This window comes from Branchiostoma belcheri, unplaced genomic scaffold (assembly GCF_001625305.1).
Source record: "Branchiostoma belcheri isolate BF01 breed outbred unplaced genomic scaffold, Haploidv18h27 scaffold67, whole genome shotgun sequence".
NCBI lineage: Eukaryota > Metazoa > Chordata > Leptocardii > Amphioxiformes > Branchiostomatidae > Branchiostoma > Branchiostoma belcheri.
In genome coordinates this window covers 1,308,685-1,326,901 of record NW_017804320.1, presented here as the reverse complement: position 1 = coordinate 1,326,901, position 18,217 = coordinate 1,308,685, and the positions used below count along the sequence as shown (strand labels likewise).

Here is an 18,217-nt window from a genome sequence, read left to right as displayed (position 1 = left end):
GATATACAAATTATGCTACCCTGTACATATGGCGAGTGAGTGAGTGAGTGAGTACATGGCGATACTCGAATGAGCCATAACGAATACACTGCTACGTTCACAGTTCAAAGTCCACAGCTGATGAGTCGGCCTCAAAACTGTTGGTTCAACATAGCATACGATCCCAACCTATTTCCTAAGTCATGGAGATCAGATTTGACGGGAAGAAGGCTCTCGTGACTGGAGCAGGGAAAGGTGAGCTCACGGTTTAGATGTAAAGCTTTTCGCAGAACAGGTTTCAGGATTTTTGTCCGTTCTAAGTGTGCGCTGAGGTGGGAGGGGGCGTGTCCATATGTTGTTTACCTCCTGGCTATACCATACCTATGCTTATATATAGTCTCCGTAGCAGGCTTATAGAACTGGGGGTTTGGTGGTCTTCGGCTGTTTTCTGATAAGCCCAGTTCGCAAAAAACGGGGGTAATTCAACCAGGCCGGCTATGTTGTCTGATAATATGCAATCAGAAAAAAGCACATAAAAGCTCACAAAGACCCTGAAGACCCCCCCCCCCAGTTTTCGGCGTGCTATGGAGGCTAACCTATGCTGTCATAATTTGCCATCATACATATATGCAACCTGTGTATATACATGACAAAGTACAAGAAGCTGGCAAATTGCAGGAAGGACTATTTGTGTGAAAGAAGTTGACTCCGTACTACTTATATATACGATATGTATGGATCACAGGGCTTGAAATTCATTTTTGCACTGGTGCACCCAATTTTTTGGAATAGATTAACATCTGTGTCCATAATATCACCAGGGTCCATAATATCACCACCTTGAGAAACAGTGTGCTTAAAGATATTTTTACTGAAACATACCCTAGGTATGTACATTTGAGGTGTGCAGGAGTGCATACCAAGAGTATGTTGCAGTAAAAATATCTTTAAGCACACTGTTTCTCAAGGTGGTGATATTATATGGACCCTGGTGATATTATGGACACAGATGTTAGGTAGAATATCAGCAAAGCTATGATTTTATCATTTTTCTGACACTAAGATAATTTATATTTTAAGAATATGCAGCGAGTGTATACTACTATACAGTGATCTTTAACGTTACAACTTACATACGTAAACCTATGAAAATATTTGGGTGTACAGCTCCAAATTTGGGTGCACTAAGGTGCACATGCACCCTGTGGATTATCATAACTCCTACATTATGAAACAACATCACATACACCGTTCCTTGTCCACAGGTATTGGCCGTGATGTAGCTAAGACCATGTATAAGTGCGGTGCTGAGGTGTTTGCTCTCAGTAGGACTCAGGAAGACCTGGACAGTCTGGTACAAGAGGTCTGTATACACATCCGTTTCTAGATTTTAGCCTGGATGCCATCCTCTGTAGTGTCCGCCAGCTCCCTAATGTCGCTGGCTACCATGGACTGCCACAGGGGGTGACACCCAGGCTATTTAGTTTCTGTACAGTTTAATAGCCATTTCTAAACATATGCGATCAATATAAGTTAGATTATTTTAGAGAGAAAACTTAAGATGAACTTTTGGATACTGAGTAGCTTAAGCATTGGAACTTTGTGGTGATAATTTGTGTGTAGCACAATGCAGAAGTAGATTGCCCATGTTTTTTTAAAGGTATATAAGCCAGGATCTTGCTTGGGGGGGGGGGCCTACATCAATTTCGCATCCACATAGCCTAGCGGCGACCAATGGGTGACCAGCATTCCGCGCCACGCCCACTTTGCGGTCGATTCCATTCGACAATGGGGATGAACAGCATCCTTCCGTACGGCGCGGCAGGTAATCGGAGTTGGAAATGTCAGATAAACAATGTAAGAATTGGTGTATTTGAGGTGAAAATAATGCAAGTACCGAAGTTACGGGTTCCTTTCTCAGCACTCAGAGTTGAGGCGGCTTCCGTCCTAGATCTTCAGTGCCGAAGGTACGTCAACACTTGGTGTGTCGGCGGCTTCAGCACTGGAAACTCGGAATCGGCAAATCAAACCTTGTCTTTAAAAAGGGTATCGAGATGCTGCCACTCATATTTTCGAGATCATACCGCCTGGGTAACAAAGTTTAATCGGGACAACAAGGTTATCGGCAGGACAGGACTGCAAGGCCTCTTTTCTTACATTTTCACAGACAAAGACTTGGCCTAAGATACTGTTTTGTACGCCGCGCGGCCGACGTAAGCACCAGAAGCCCAGTGCCGAAATGGTTTAACTCGGCTCGGTGGTTATTTTGCTCCAACTATTCAAAGACACAGAATTTCAGAAAACAATTTACAAATGTATCTTTTGAACAAGTTTGAGAAACATCTTTTTCAACCATATCTTGCTAAAGTGCGGGTTGTGGGTGTGGCCGAAATGCTACCCGCCTATTGGTCGCCGCTAGGCTGGCTTGGATGGGAAATTGAGGTTCCGGGGGGGGGGGTTCGTTCCTACTTTCTCAGGGACCAGCGAGCGCCAAAGGCGCAAGCTTTCTAGGGGTTCCAGGGGCATGCTCCCCCAGAAAATTGAACCTTCTGAAATGGCATTTCCTGCATTTTTGAGGGGATTTCAAAGGAAAAATCTGAGACAAATAGGATTCCAGTCCTGCTGGTGATACAAATCAGTCCACCTTTTAAAGAAAAATCTTTTGGACCTTTAGATAAAAAGTGGACCTTTGAGCATGTGTGTGGGGTTCTTCCAAATCCTTCCTCGGGCTATGGGCATGAGGTAGATTGTCTATGTTTGAACACATCACAAGATCTATGTGTCCTTTACTCCCAGTGCCCAGGTATCCACCCTGTTCAGTGTGATCTTGCAGACCCAGAAGCCACCAAGTCAGCGGTGGAGTCAGTTGGACCCATCGACCTTCTGGTCAACAATGCTGGGGTCACGTCACTGCAGCCGTTCCTGGAAGTCACCTTGGATGCTTTTGAAAAGTAAGAATACACCTAAGATATAGTCCTGAATGCTTTTGCTAAGTAAGATATAGTCCTGGATGCTTTTGATAAGGCCATGTTAATTTGATTATATGGATGACATCCGTGCGGGCATGAATTTTCGTCCATTTCCAAAAAAAAGATTTCAACCATACGGTAAATCGTACAAAACAGTTGCAAAATGAGCAAATATATACCGTAGGTTGAAAAAAAAACATTGGAAAATGATACCAATGTTGTAGAATGTCAAAACAAAACATAGGAAAATGTAAAGAAATGAATTTGAAGACTAGATTTCAAATTCATTTCCAAACCACACTGTGCCATTTGTTCAACCTTCAAAACCACATAGATTTCATAATGAAAGCAACTTTTTTTTGGCAAAACTTTTTTTTATTCACATGCTCGCATCAGTTTTGGGGTTCCCAGAGGATGTCATCCATGTAATCAAATCAACATGGCCTAAGTAAGATATAGTCCTGGAGATATAGGGAATATCATAAAGTGGCCGTATACAGATTGCGTATCATACCACTGTTTTGACTTGTTTCTCCTATAGGGTGATGAACATCAATGTGAGAGCTGTCATGCAAGTTTCACAGGTCAGCTGATAGCTTCTGCACTTGACAATGACTTTTGGATGATAATTTAGAAAATTAGGTGTGAATTATTATAGTAAGCATATAAATGAATTATGTAGAATGTGCCCCATGCAGAAGTTAGCAACGTTTTTGTAGATTAACTATATTCGTATTGGATCACAGAAGCTAGAAACTCTAAGAGTAGCTGGATAATTTTTGTAAATGCCGAAAAAAACAACAGTCTTTAGACTTTGCCTGGGGTATGTGTAGAATAATTACATTGTAAGTATTTCTTTTACTTTTCCCAGATAGTTGCCAAAGGAATGGTGGAGCGAGGCACGGGAGGTTCTATTGTTAATGTGTCAAGTCTGGCCTCAAAAAGTGCATTGAAAGAACATACTTCATACTGTAAGTATTAGTTTCTGATTTCAGAAATGCCACTCTAAATGTAAATGCGAATGTCATTGCTGATAAAAGCAGTGCGTCTTTGTTGCACTTAATGACTATGAGATTGTATTCATGCTTAATTTTGCTATATTAGGTACTTCTAAAGGAGCGTTGGACATTATGAGTAAAGTGATGGCTCTGGAGCTTGGGCCACACAAGGTACGTAGGTACATGTACATGTAGCAGCAGAAAAACTTTATTGCACAACAATTCCACATGGTACAATGTATAGCAAAGTACAAAAAAAAGAAATGTATTGAATAAGACCTTATGTAGAATAAAATCTAATATGTCCTTACTAATTATACTCAAGCAACTAGAAAGGCCAATATTTGCTTTGGAGCAAATACAGCGACAGGGTTCACCACATTTTACGACATGGCAGGGAAAGAATGAGAAACACAAGGGAAAACAATGATTTACATTGATATAACTATAATATGAAGTAACATACAACTAAAACAACAGTTGGATAGCTATTCCCTACTTTATTGGTTAGGATTTTTAATTGCATAATGCAAACTGTTGATTTTCAAAATAAAAAAAAACGTTCATGCCCGGCATTCCAATGCTGGAGCAGAAAAGCTTGAAATACCTACCAAAACACTTGAATAAAGACATACTGTCAGTATGGAAATGCTCTGTGCAGGTGTTATTAACAATCACATAAACTATGAAGCCATACATTGAATAAGCTATACATATAATATGATTATCATAACCTTTATTTTTAAAATCATGCCAGTGAGCTAATTGCATGTACAGAGTGAAAGAAAGTAAAGTAAAGCAGTAGAATTTCTGTACTAGCTATGATAGTACTTCATATGATTCGTCCTCATCGTCATCATTCAATGTGGTCTATCTCTTGCTACTAGTGACTGGTAATACCTCTGTAGATTCTTCACACTGGCAGAGTACCGTACTCCTTCTCTCTTGTCAGCTCAATACTTTTGTGACAACATCAAAGTGATTTTAATTTGTATGTTGGAAAAATACAAAAGACTAACATTCTAAGTTATTGACATTCTTGAGTAAGAACAATCAGTTTTTGAATGTTAAAAGCAAAACAACGAAAATAAAAAAAATAGTTGAAATTGTTAAAATGCAGAATTGTTAAAATTGTTAAAACTGATAAAATTGTTAAAAATGATAAAATTGTTAAAAATGTTAAATTGCTAAAAATATTAATGTCCGATGCACTGGGGTTCGAACTTGCAATGCCTGGGATTGCCGCCTTGCGCGTTTCCAACCGAGCTAACTCGGTGCGATACACATCACTCACTGCATTGTATGTCATAAAAAGTAAACAGCATGGCGGTATCGATCGCTTCAAGGCACCAAGACTTTCAACTATTAACTACGGGGTTTCCTTCTTTATCAGGTTTGCTTTTGAACCACCTTGATGTTACTTAACTATCAACCCTACAATTTTGGTGATACTTCGGAGATCGATAACAGAACCTAGATAATACTAGTTGGTAAAGATTGCGGAAAATTGTTGATACCGTGGCGCGCGCGCCGACGATACACATTACGTACCGCGTAACTTTTTTGTTTACACGCCGGGCGCAGGTCATTGACCTCCAACTTGCGTTGTTCCAACAGAGAAGAGCAAAATGTCTGGCTCCCGCAGAACGTATCGCACTCTCCCGCTGGACGTACCGCACTCTCCCGCAGAACGTATCGCACTCTCCCGCTGGACGTACCGCACTCTCCCGCAGAACGTACCGCACTCTCCCGCTGGACGTACCGCACTCTCCCGCAGGGAAGTCCCGCACAGCGTCCTGCACTCTCCCGCAGAACGTCCCTCGAAAATCGATGCGTATTTCGTGGCCTGTGCTGTACCTACCAAAACACTTGAGTTCATACTGTCAAAATGGAATGGCTTTGAACAGGTGTTAATTGAGTTAATCCAATCAAATCCAACAGCCAATCAGCAAGAAGAATAGATTGGTCTGCGTCAGGTTCATGCTTGCATGCCCATATATGGGCATACCGCCGAATTCCTTTCTTATTACGTCACGCGCGCGCGCCCCCACAGTACTTTCCTATGGGGACCGCTAAAAAAGCAAATAAAACGATTGTAAAAGCTTGTATCACAAAAATTTAAAAACGCCTAGGGGTATTTGCCCACTGTACCTCCATACCAAATTTCAGGACCTTAGGCCCTAAAATGAAGAAGCTGAATCCATTTAAAAAATGGCAGGAGAAGAAGAAGGAGAAACATCAGAAAAAAGCAATATGGTTTCACCACACCACTTCGTGGTGTGGTGAACCCATAACAAGGGCTAGTACAAGTCTTTGATATAGTGTTACAATTGAGTGGGACGATCAGGAGTTTCAGTATTTTTTCTAATAACATTTAAGCAGTCTTGTATAATTATATATCTACATTTTTGCATTGTGGGAATCATTGCTGAATGTAAAGATATATTCAAATCTGTCTCTAGCATCTTGAAATCTATTGTACTTGATTTGAGAAATTTAAATAACTTATTACGTAAAACATCATATTTAGTGCATTCCATAACAAATTAAGTGAAATTCATCTTCAATATGCTTTGGACAAAATGGCTTAGGTGCATCTGCGTTTGCAAAAAAGATCAAGCTTCAAATTTAAGCCCCAACATGAAGCAATACCGACTCTTTTCAGTTCACCTGACAACCTTTCTCAGATTGGCTTACCACCTACATCAAACCATTTTTCTACCTCCATGATCAAACCAAGGACTAGTATGTTATTTGGTTGACCATATTGTATCAGAATGTATCCTTGATCACACACTTTAATCATGGGATATCCAATGAGTACTGTTCATCACTTTGAAGAACGAATAGATCTACTTCTGGACACCTAGACTATCATAGAATGGCAATGAAAATGATATTCAAGTCAAGACAAGTTAAAGTTTATTGCACGATTGTAACAGGTACAATGTATGGCAGATAAATTTTTGTACTTAAGATTACTACATGTAGCTGGTATGAGTATGAGTCTATCAAAGTTCTACATATAAGTTCAATCGGTATCATGTCTGGCAGTATGTTGAATAGAACTACCAAGAACTATTACACCTCTACACTTACATGTTCATGTATTGATAGGTTATAATGTTCCATCCCCCAGATCCGTGTGAACACAGTAAACCCTACTGTAGTCATGACAGACATGGGGCAAAAGGTGTGGGGGAGTGACCCGGCCAAGTCAGGACCCATGCTGGCCAGGATACCTCTGGGCAAGTTTGTAGGTGAGCAAAAACCTTTCGATTTGCAACATTTAGTGCATAAAAATTGTTTGCCGTCATATTGCATGAACATATACAAAGCTACTGTTGTCAAGAAAGTTCATCTGTGTTGGCAGTAACATGATTAAGTTAGGTAAAATGTTTGTTCCAACACAAAAATGTTCTAAGGCCACACCAATTTAATTTCTTGGTTAACGGACTCACCCGCTTCATTTTTTCTGATTTGCAAAAAAATTTTGAACCAGCCTAGTGTGTTGACTTCATGGCTCCTATTGTATCATTTTGGGCCATAATAGGATGCCTAGGCCTGTTTTTATTTCATTTTTTCGCCCGCCCGCACCATTATTTTTCTAGAAAAATCTGTTAACCAAGAAATTAAATTGGTGTGGCCTTATGTAACCCAACACCAGTTACCATGGTGACAGACGTCTGGTTCAGGTCCTTATTTCCTTGGAGAAGAAGAGCAAGAAACTGAGGAAAAACAATATGTTTCCTTCGTAAACATAACTACTGCTGTCTTGCCCCATGTCGAAATATATTTCATATTTATGTTTGTTGTTTAATTTTCCCACAGAGGTAGAAGACGTGGTCCATGCCATCCTGTTCCTGTTGAGTGACAAGGCAGCCATGATGACTGGAACAAACCTGCCAGTAGAGGGAGGCTTCTCCGCCACTTAACCAGAAAATCACCTTCTTTCACTTGTTTACATCATCATAATGGACATCAACAGTTTGTTATTTCAAGTAGCGCAGTGCATTAAGTCACTGCTATCACATGAAAATTTCGTTTCTGCTCTTAAAACTACAGAAAATATAATTTTCTTACGGTTGAATAAATTATGTAATTGAGCACTGTGCATTTTGCACATAAAGTCAAGCTAAGAACACGTATATAATTTGTGAACAATGCGCATTTATACACGAACTGCAAAACCTTCATACAGTCTCAAACCCGATACATTCCTACACCACACAGCGCAATTTACGTCTCGCTGGCGCTCTTATCAGGCTTTCTACCCAGCCTTCAAGAATATTCGCTGTACTACTTTCTACTCACGCGCGTCTTAGACCGGGGGTCGACCATTAGTATTGTGTGTTATGCCGCGGAGGGACGGTTTTCAGGCTCTAGCGGAAACATTGAAAAGTACATGCTGACAACCGTGTACCACCCGACCGTTTCCCTGTGCAACCACAAACACTAAAGTTATCCGGGTTATCTAAGTTTCCAGTGATTGTGTTTCAACAGAAACGGAAGATGCGAATCTCTCGCCACGATAACCACAACAATTAGCAAGTGTCGTCTGTTTTCTGTCAGGAATCTTGGCGCCAAAATTTTCACTTCCCGCCATCTTATCTCCATCGCCTTGTTGGATGAGGTACTTCTGATCTCTCAAAACACCAAATATTTTTTCAAGTATTTCAAACATTCGTAACGACACAACATTACAATGCCAACCATGTTAACAAGTACTAGTAATATTCTGCCAGACAAAGGCTTCGAAATGTTGGTAATTTTTTCGTGGCGCCGTCCCGCTTTCCTCAGTTCCGGATCCCTTTATCTGCCAGCTTTTGAAGATTTCTGATATACGAAGATAGGACTTCGGCAAAAAGGGGAGTAAAATTTAGCCTCCACCAGGCCTGTCTACGGGAATACGGATCGTAGAATTCGGCAAAAAAGAGAGAGAAATTGGCCAAGGGAGTCCGGCCGCGGGAAGGCTGGTTCTTTCCCTCCGGCCAGTCAAACCTACAAGGCGGCCAAACTCCCTTCAAGTCCCTTGGCAAATACTAGTATTCTCCTATATACATGTACTAGTATAGCCTAGTCTCTACCAGACTAACTACGCTGGTAATATATAGGAGAATATTTGCCGGGGGAGTTTGGCCGCGCCTTGTAGGTTTGACTGGGCCGCTTTGGAGGGAAAGATACTACCTCCCCGCGGCCGGACTCCCTTGGCCAATTTTACTCTCTTTTTAAGTTTTTTGCCGAATTCTATGATCCGTATTCCTGTAGAAAGGCCTGGTGGAGGCTAGACATCATATAGGATTACAGAAAGTACGCGAGGGACTATATATAATAATCCTCTGTGACACAAGTTATATTTCGTACAAATATTTCCCGAAAAAAAGTCTGCTAAAATTTCTTTGAAGTGTGTGGCCTCCGGGCGTGTAGATAACGTTACATGATACAATAATATTTGTACATAGTAACGCCTTCCACATCAACTATAATAACACACTTGGCTACTTCTAACGCTTCCGGCGACCAGTGAAATGTCTGTCGATTCCTACAAGGAGCTCGAGGTTTCTGCAACTAAGGAGGTTAAATACAAGCCTCTTGTATTTAACCTCCTTGCAGGAATCACGATATTTGACAAATGTTGGGAGGGCTTCTACGATTCGTAGACAATAGAATTAGAAAATAATGGGTATAATCATGGAGGTATAATGATATAATGGCTTTATTATGTTCATTGACAGAACTCAAGTGACGTTGAATGGACAATATTGGTTAAACCTGTCATTTATCCATGATAAAAAAACTGCAAGAATTACTTGATACATAATCTAGCATAATATTTTCTACACTAGCCAGGAACGATCTGAGTGTCAGCTGAAACTGGTTTCGTCCACAAACTGGGTTTCATGATCCTTGAACATATTTGCGGTATGAACGCAAGGAAATTATACTGTCTAGTAACGTTAACCTCCTGGTGAACGATGTAAAAGCCGCATGGAAGAAAAAACTGATCGGAAGAAGTTGAAGAAGGCTCTGTATATGTTCATCAACACGCCATCCGCCATTAAAATTCGGCCTTTTCCGTTTCGAAGATACCAGAACAGGAATCCGTTGATATCATTCATTCTTCTTCCGCTAATTTCGGGAGCGCCTCCGACGCCACAAAAGAAGGGCGCACGCCTGGCCGGATGCCTGCCCTCCCGACCAGAGCATGACTCTAGCCTCTACCAGGCTTCGAGAGGCGGCTGGAAGAGTAGAAATTGCCAAATTAGAGACATAACATGCCGCACCCACACCGGCAAACTGTACTCTCTAGCCGACCAACTCCCTTGCCATGTTATTTCTCTATTTCCCAATTTCTACTCTTTTCAGCCGCCTCCGAAGCCTGGTAGAGGCTATAATACTAGAGCTTACTGTAATTCCTGATTTTTTTCACGGTACTTTTATGTTCACTGTTTTCACTGTCACTTTTGTACAATGGTGAACCAAGGACATACATTGTACTACTGTAGAACGTCCTTGAGTGAACTTATCATTACAGTCAACAAATAATTCCTCGACTTTCTTTTTCCTGCACCTGTCTCCATCCGTGAAGATATAGTTCCGTGAACATTTCCATTTTTCTCAGACCGTGAAAATTTGTTACCGTGAACATAATTTTTTACAGATACATTTGTATCTCCCGAGTGTTCCTCGATAGCGGAGCGGCTCGCATCGTGCTTTTCCTCGGCGCCAGAGTTACCGCCAGAGTTTACCATACCAATCGGTAACACAGACCGTCAAATTGCCGGTGTGCTTGTTCTGATCTCCCCACAGGTGCTCCACCCATGTTTGTTTTATTGATGACCTAAGGACCCGGCAATAGCCGTCGATCTGGAGGTCTGGATGAAGTAATACGGTGTGAACGAGGTCCACTTCAAACCAGAATACCCACGATGACTGTCGCCTGGCAGATCGTTATCTCTCGTGGCGTAGACGGGTTCCCATCGGGAGTCATTGTTCTACAAGTTAAGATCTCATTGTCTGGACATTCCGACAATTCTACTGGCACCACATCTAGTTCTTCACGTGTGATTGATATGAATTTGTAATTTTTTTTCTCTCTCTCGAAGAACGCCACAGTTGTCATGCCGTTTTCTCCTCGTTTTGCAATGTACTGTTGTTTGTTTGTGTCGATAATTTTGTAAAGCAAAAGCCTTTTCTTTCAGATTTAGAACAAAGGAATAAACGAAATGTGCTATCTTTAGATACTTTATAATGTGGACTGTATAGCAAAGAGAGAAATTAACTGTGTAGGTTTGTACAAAACCTATTCCCCTATTTCATACACTTAAAGCACTGCAGAAAAATTCATATTCTTAATGCAACTAGACAAACCATCCATCGAAAAAATTATCTGTTCTTTTGTTTGCTTTCTTTTTGTATCTGTCAACTATCTGCTCATCTTGTTTTGTTGTGACCATGGAGGTACCTCCATGTTGTGACCTGTACGTAGCCAAGTGTGACAAAAAAGTGCACAATAAAGGTCGTCATTCATTCATTCATTTATAACAATTTTATAAATGTATTGAATGATATAATGAATACTAGCTAGACGAACAAGAGAGAGGAATGAGAGAGAAAGAGAGAAGGGAACGAAGGGTGCAGGGTACTCGACTCAGAACCAAGAGGTCCCAGGTTCGAGTCCTGACATGCCACCAATCTTATGCCCTTGGGAAAGGCACTTTACACGACTTTCCTCACTTAAAATAGGTGAAAAAAGAGTATTCTCCTGTCCTGTATTTGTTCTCTGCGTTGGTGGCAGCATAAAATAAGTTGAAAAACTTGAGTGTGTCGTCACCATGTGTTGTCATGAATTGTTAGCCTCTACCAGACTTCAGGAGGCGGCTGGAAAGAATAGAAATATGTCAAATAGAGAGATAGCATGTCAGGTCAGTTTGTCCACTAGAGAGCTAGAGAGTACATTTGCCGCTCCCGCTTCTTGTTATCTTTCTAGAATTCTATTTGACCGATTTTTACTATTTCCAGCCGCCTCCCGAAGCCTGGTAAAGGCTAATAAATTGTTGGAATAAAAAACAACCTGAGTAGTAACAAGGCTGGATTTCACGCTACAATTTCTTTGTTGCTTTTCAGAGAAACAATTAGCTCCAAAAACAATAAGTTGTACCTGCCGTGCACCTGTCGGGACCAACGCCACGACCTGTAGTCTAGACAATAGGTGTTTTCTCTGGGCACATAATCGGGTGATTGATACCTTTGTTTCTCGTAGTGAGTATAATAGGATGATGCGATGGGAAAAGAAACTTGTTGAAATTGTTCGACGCCAGGTTTGGGTCCCGGCGACGCCAGGGACTAGTCTTGTAGACTATTGGTCATGAATATTACGGCTGGCACGACGGTGTTATACACTGCATGCATGTTGCTTGGCTTATTGTTGTTAGGCCACAGCAAGTAATTTTTATGGATTACATCAGCGCGCGCAATAATTTTCGCCTGATTTTGGAAGAAGAAAAAAGACAAGAAATTTTGTTGCCCTCTGACAGTGGTCAACATGCCGAAAATGGGCAAAGATGTCTGTTGCCAGGCCGGAACGTGGATGACAGATAAATATGAAAAGAGGAGACAAGAAAAGGCTCTGATTTAATGTTTTAATTTGTTCCTTATTTTGAATTTTTTGATGCAGTGATATGTGATGTTGGCTGTGTATATGTGATGTTCCTACTGAATCGAAACAATTTGTACAATGATTGAGTCGAAATTTTAAATTGTAGCAACTTTGTTTTTTTTCGGCCCGCCTTGTTTTTTTCGCCCTATCGCATTAGATTTGGAGTCTGCGGAGGATGTCATCCATAAAATTTACCTGCCGTGGCCTTATTTCTTCTCGTTAGTTTGAGATAGGAAACATTCTTCCTAAGTAGAGATGAAGTTACAAGTATCACATTTTCACATACTTAGTATGAGACATGGAAATGATAAGAAAAACTGCCCGCAAAACTGGGCAACATTTTAAAACCAAGCTTGCGAAGCACACTCTCCTAATTTGGGTCATTTGTCTGTAATTAATCAATTAACCCATTCCTGATCACAACAACTGTCCCTCTGGAGCCAAGAGGTCTCGGCGACGACTGTCGGCAACAAAAGAACAACAGTTGACACATCAGCGAGGCTTGTTCGGGTTTATACTCTAAACAAAACAACACGCAACGCCCACTTACATAAAACGGGAGGGACGTCTGTCAGAAAATCACTTCAGCTCCAGGCACATCGCGAGTAGAGACAGCCAGCTTCACAGAGACATTCCTTGGGAGAAGATAAAATCAAGAAGTGGCCTGGTTTTTTGGTCTGACATCCGGTAAACTAAAATGTTGTTTGATCAGAATCAGAACAACTTTCCGGCAAAGCTACGTGGAGAGGTCCATGTGGAGAAAGAACAACAGCACGCCGGCATGATGTTGCAGAGAAGTTTTGATGGCCTTAGTTTTGCCCCTCCACCGATCGCGACGAAGCATCACGGCGGTGTCAGCACGCTGCACTACCGCCCCATAGGTTCCGGGCCTACGGTCGGTGAGCACGGAAGGAGAGACGCTTTCAGCACGGGAGCGGCGACTCACCGGACGACTTCGATGGGTCACGCGGGGCGAGGCGCGCACGGCACCGGCGCGGTCAGTCTGAAGCGTCCCTGGGAGTCGGCGAGCGACGGCGAGGAGGACCAGATGAAGCAGCAGCAGCCCGACACACTAGGCCGGCCGAGCGTCAGGGAAGCTTCCCCGGCACAGAACAACTTTTCACCAAAGCCAAGTGCAAAGGCAGACAGTACAGACAGGGACGCATCGTCAGGTATGGACACAAACTTTTGCGCTTCTAAACTGTAACTTAGAATTTTGCGCTTGTAACCTGTAACTTAGAATAACATGGTCTGAGAGAAACCAACTTTTACAAGGGGTACCTTACAAGAGTAGTTTAACAGCTTTTTAACCAGTTTTCATGTGCTTTTCTTGTCACTGATTATGCGTTGCTCACATCATTTTTGTTCCTTGAAATCACATTCATGATTAGATGCAGAAAAAAGGCGTATAATTTTGGAATTGCCGTTTTTCAATTTCTTACGGAAATTCGCTTGTGGTAACGTTGATTGTGCGGTCCTCAAGCAAGCAAGCAAGCAAAATTATTGTCGGTCATTTGTTTGATTCTTCGACTAACTTCGTAAAGTACAAAGAAGGTCCAAGAAGGTTTAAACCTCCTTGGTAGGACACGCGAAATAGTAAGCAATGACCAACAGGTAAAAAAACTACAACCATATCAAATTGTACATGTACATGTAAACTGATTATACTCTCCGAGAAGAGGTTTGGATTTTAGTTTATTTTTGGCGTGTTTTAAGCTTTTTTTTATCGGGCTTTTTTTTTTTTTGGACTGGAATCTATTTTCACGCCAGCAAAAATATTCCAGTGCAAAAAAAGAAAGCCCGAAAACAGCCAAACCCCAAACCTCTGCTTGGAGAGTAGTAAATTCTAAAGATATATCTGGGTGGGGCCTGTAATTCGTGAGCTAATTACTCCCACTCTGTGGTCAAATTTTACTGCCTTTTGTTTGCTCACTATCTTGAGTGTTTTGATGGCGGTTGATTGAAACATAAATGGATTACCTTCTTAGAAAGTTGCCTGAAAGCCCTTTAATTAAACAAGAACTTACATAGCAAGCTACTAAAATGATTTATTTTCATTGCTAGCAGAAAAGTAAACACAAATTTAAAATAGATACTGGTTTGAAATGAAAATTGGCTTTATAGCTCGTCAAAATGTACATAAAAAGTATATGTCGGCAGTTTTATTCGTACTGTACACTATGTTGCCTTTTTGTCTTTTATAAAACAAATGCTATGTTAAAACATAGTATCCACCAGACCCCTTTGCAGGCTGAATAAATAGTAGAAATCGGTCTAAAAAGGGGATATCATTGGCCAGAGGAGTTGGCCAGCCAGGGAAGCTCCATTTCACAATTTTGCCTGCACGGCAACTTCTCTGGCCAATGCTATCCCTTTTATTTTTTTAGGCCGATTTCTACTATTTATTCAGTCTGCAAAAGAGTCTGGTGGAGACAAGTTACTAGTACAACGAACGAAAAGAAGAATTCTTTTGTGGAAATTATAAGTTGCAGGGTACAGACTCATAAATTAGCAAGGGGGGTCCAGGCGGCAGACCTCTGAAAAGATACCGTCTAGGCGTCATGACTCTGTCGCCAGGTTTATGAATATGCAACGTTTTAATTTTATACACTGTATTTTGTATACATGTAATTATTGGTATGACGTGATAGACTTTGAAGGCGGTTTTAGAAAGTAGATAGAGATGACGAAAAATGATAATTTGCCGAAGAAAGTAGACCGAAAAAATTAACTTTGAAGTACATATCTTAACCGTTAAAGTTAGAAAAATTTAAAGGGAGTTTTTGCAACGTTTTCATTTTATACACTGTACTTTATATACATTAAATTGGTATGGCGTGATGGGCTTTGATAACTGATGATTTGCACGAGAAAGTAGACCGAAAAAAGAACTTTGAACATATCTTGAGAAAAATTTACAGGGAGTTTTTGCAACGTATACATTCTATACACCGCACTTTATATAGATCTATATATGGTGACATGTTCTTACTTAAAATGTCTTCAACCACGATGTATTAGACAAAACTCAAGAAGAGAGACAAAAAAGTTTAGATGTAGATAGAACATAGTATAAGTATACTATACTTGTAGTCTTCCTGTTCCTATTTGAGCACAGGGGCTGTCTTTTGGGGGAGAGCCTTCATAAATCTTTCAAAAATGAAAATATAACTTTAGAATGAAGCTATAGCAAAGCTATATCTCTTCACAAAAGCTGTCCCTCAATAAACGAGAAATAGTGTCTTTGGGGGTTATGAGTTTCCATTTTTTGGGGAAGTATACAAGACCCGCTGCTGAGGTCATGTTTTTGGTACTCAATGGGCGACTTGTGCCGCAAAACTTACCCTTGTGTACCTCTGACCCCTACACTGTGAAAAAATTGTCATTGTCATTGTCAATAAACTTTATCTTATATTCCATCCCTATATAGACGGAGACGACAGCGGTGACGACAAGAGTTCGGGTAAGAACAAGGCCCGCACGGCGTTCGCAGGTTACCAGGTGTTCCAGCTGGAAAAGCGGTTCCAGACGCAGAAGTACCTGGCGGCGGCCGAGAGACAGGAGCTGGCACAGAGGATCGGGCTCACAGACACACAGGTCAGAGAAAGCTGTATGGTATCTGTATCTGTATAGCCTGTATAACCGCCTTTTGGTAATCTCCACTGGCGGCAGATCCCTCTCGGTGGCAAAAAGACAGTATCAAATTGGCCAGACAGTATCCATTAGCCAGAGAAGCTCCGCGGCCACCGGCCACCGACCGTTGGTGGGGGTCAGGACAAAAAAACGGCCATCTATAAAAATGTAACGATTTCCCCCACAACCTCTGCTTGGAGAGTAGCCTTTTGGCGTAACACACCAGCTTCGCAGGCACGCGGCGAGGCGGCAGCTGGCTATATTACACCGATCGACTTGTTACACCTAACCCTTGAACTTCTAACTCTAGACATTGTTTAAAGCTATTCTAATGACAATGTCCCTACTGTACTTGGTGACAGCGAGTTCCACTCTGCAATAGTTCTAGGAAAGAATGGATTCTTGAACACCTCAATCCTTGGTTGATAACTCTGGTACTTGAAGGCATGGCTAGAATCGCTGATGTAGCTAGCCTCTACCAGGCTTCGGGAAGCGGCTGGAAAGATTAGAAACTGTACGTATTTTCCAAGCAGAGGGTTTTGGCTTTCTTTTGTTGTGTGTTTAGGATTTTTATTGGGCTTTGTTTTTTTGCACTGGTATCTTTTTGGGGGGGTTGGCGTAATACAAGATTCCAATGCAAAAATGAAAGCCCGATAAAAAAGCCTAAAACACGCCAAAAAAAGAAAATGCCCAAACCTCTGCTTGGAGTTGGTCCGCGCTAAGAGAACAGTTTGCCGCTCTCTTACACATCATCTGTCTATTTGGCCAGTTTCTACTATTTCCAGCCGTTTCCCAAAGCCTGGTAGAGGCTAACTACACTTACTACAGTGCAATCTGGCCCTAAGTCAATTTATTTTTATGAGAGCACGAAAGGCATCCTGATCAAATAGATGACATGAAACCACGAAGAAAACTTGATAAGCTGTATTGCCATTCCAACTGACTAGCATGATATTCCAACTGCTAATTTTGTGACTTTCTTATGGCAATAACAATGTAAATGGATTCGAACGTCTTAGCGTAACGTCTTTCAAGCAAATACAGTAGGAATATATCATTTTGAGGGGCGACGGTGTCATTTTGGACGAACCTGAAGCTAAATGTGCTAAACCAGAAGCTAAATGTGCTAAATGAACCATCTGCTTCAATGTGTTTCATTACTAATTGGTCGAGAAATATCTAAAATGTTTGTTTTTCCTTCATTCCACCTGCAGGTAAAGACGTGGTTCCAGAACCGGCGCATGAAGTGGAAACGCCAGCAACAGGAGGCCCAGACGCAGGCCCTCAGCATGTCCCTGCACGGTTACGCCGGGACCGGACCGATGCTGACAGACCCTCGGGCGCCCTACACTCCCCTCACCGTCGACATCTCCAACGCGACCCGCTTCCACCATCCTTACTTCTCCAGCAGGGTTCAAGCCTACAGCGGCATCCCCGATGTCAGGCTACCGGCTTCGCAGTCCGTCATCCAACCGACGATCCTTCCAACATGTTGCTCGGTGTCCTACCCGACAACCCCGTACCCTTTCGACTATACCGCCGCTGGATTTAGACCGGTCGCCGGCATGCCCATGGCCTTGGACTACGGACTAGCTTCCACACAACACACGCACGTGCACACCGACCCATCCACCGCGAGCGTTGTGACATCAACAAACGCACAGCACAACATGTAGTGTGCGAAAATATTCAAGAAATCTATGAATCTAGACATTAAATTAAATGTACTGTAGTTTTTTTACTGACTGTTGTTTTTTGCGAAATTCAATCTAATGTTATATGTTGCTTAAGTCGTTTCATTGCGAGCGTTTAAAGGCATCCAATGCAGTTTTTAGGGCTTGGAAACCCGATTTTTCAAAGTCAACATTCTAGTCGTTTATCTACATACTAAGTTGAAACCACACTATCCAAATGTACATTGTATGTTGACCCTCTTAGAGCAAAAATGCCCAAAATTCTGACGGAAAACTGTTACTGAA

At 41.7% G+C, this 18,217-nt stretch overlaps 1 protein-coding gene and 1 pseudogene across 1 annotated transcript; both read left to right on the top strand.

Annotated features, from left to right (window-relative positions):
* The first annotated feature begins 93 nt into the window (after positions 1-93).
* LOC109483905 (L-xylulose reductase-like) lies at positions 94-7,910 on the top strand. The gene is made up of 8 exons (XM_019787045.1): positions 94-234; positions 1,245-1,342; positions 2,776-2,930; positions 3,490-3,532; positions 3,820-3,919; positions 4,053-4,117; positions 7,086-7,206; positions 7,778-7,910. Exons 1-8 carry the CDS (start codon positions 183-185, stop codon positions 7,879-7,881), a joined length of 738 nt encoding a protein of 245 aa, XP_019642604.1. The 5' UTR covers positions 94-182; the 3' UTR covers positions 7,882-7,910.
* Positions 7,911-13,008: 5,098 nt separating this feature from the next.
* On the top strand, positions 13,009-17,901 carry LOC109483965 (annotated as a pseudogene).
* The last annotated feature ends 316 nt before the right edge of the window (positions 17,902-18,217 follow it).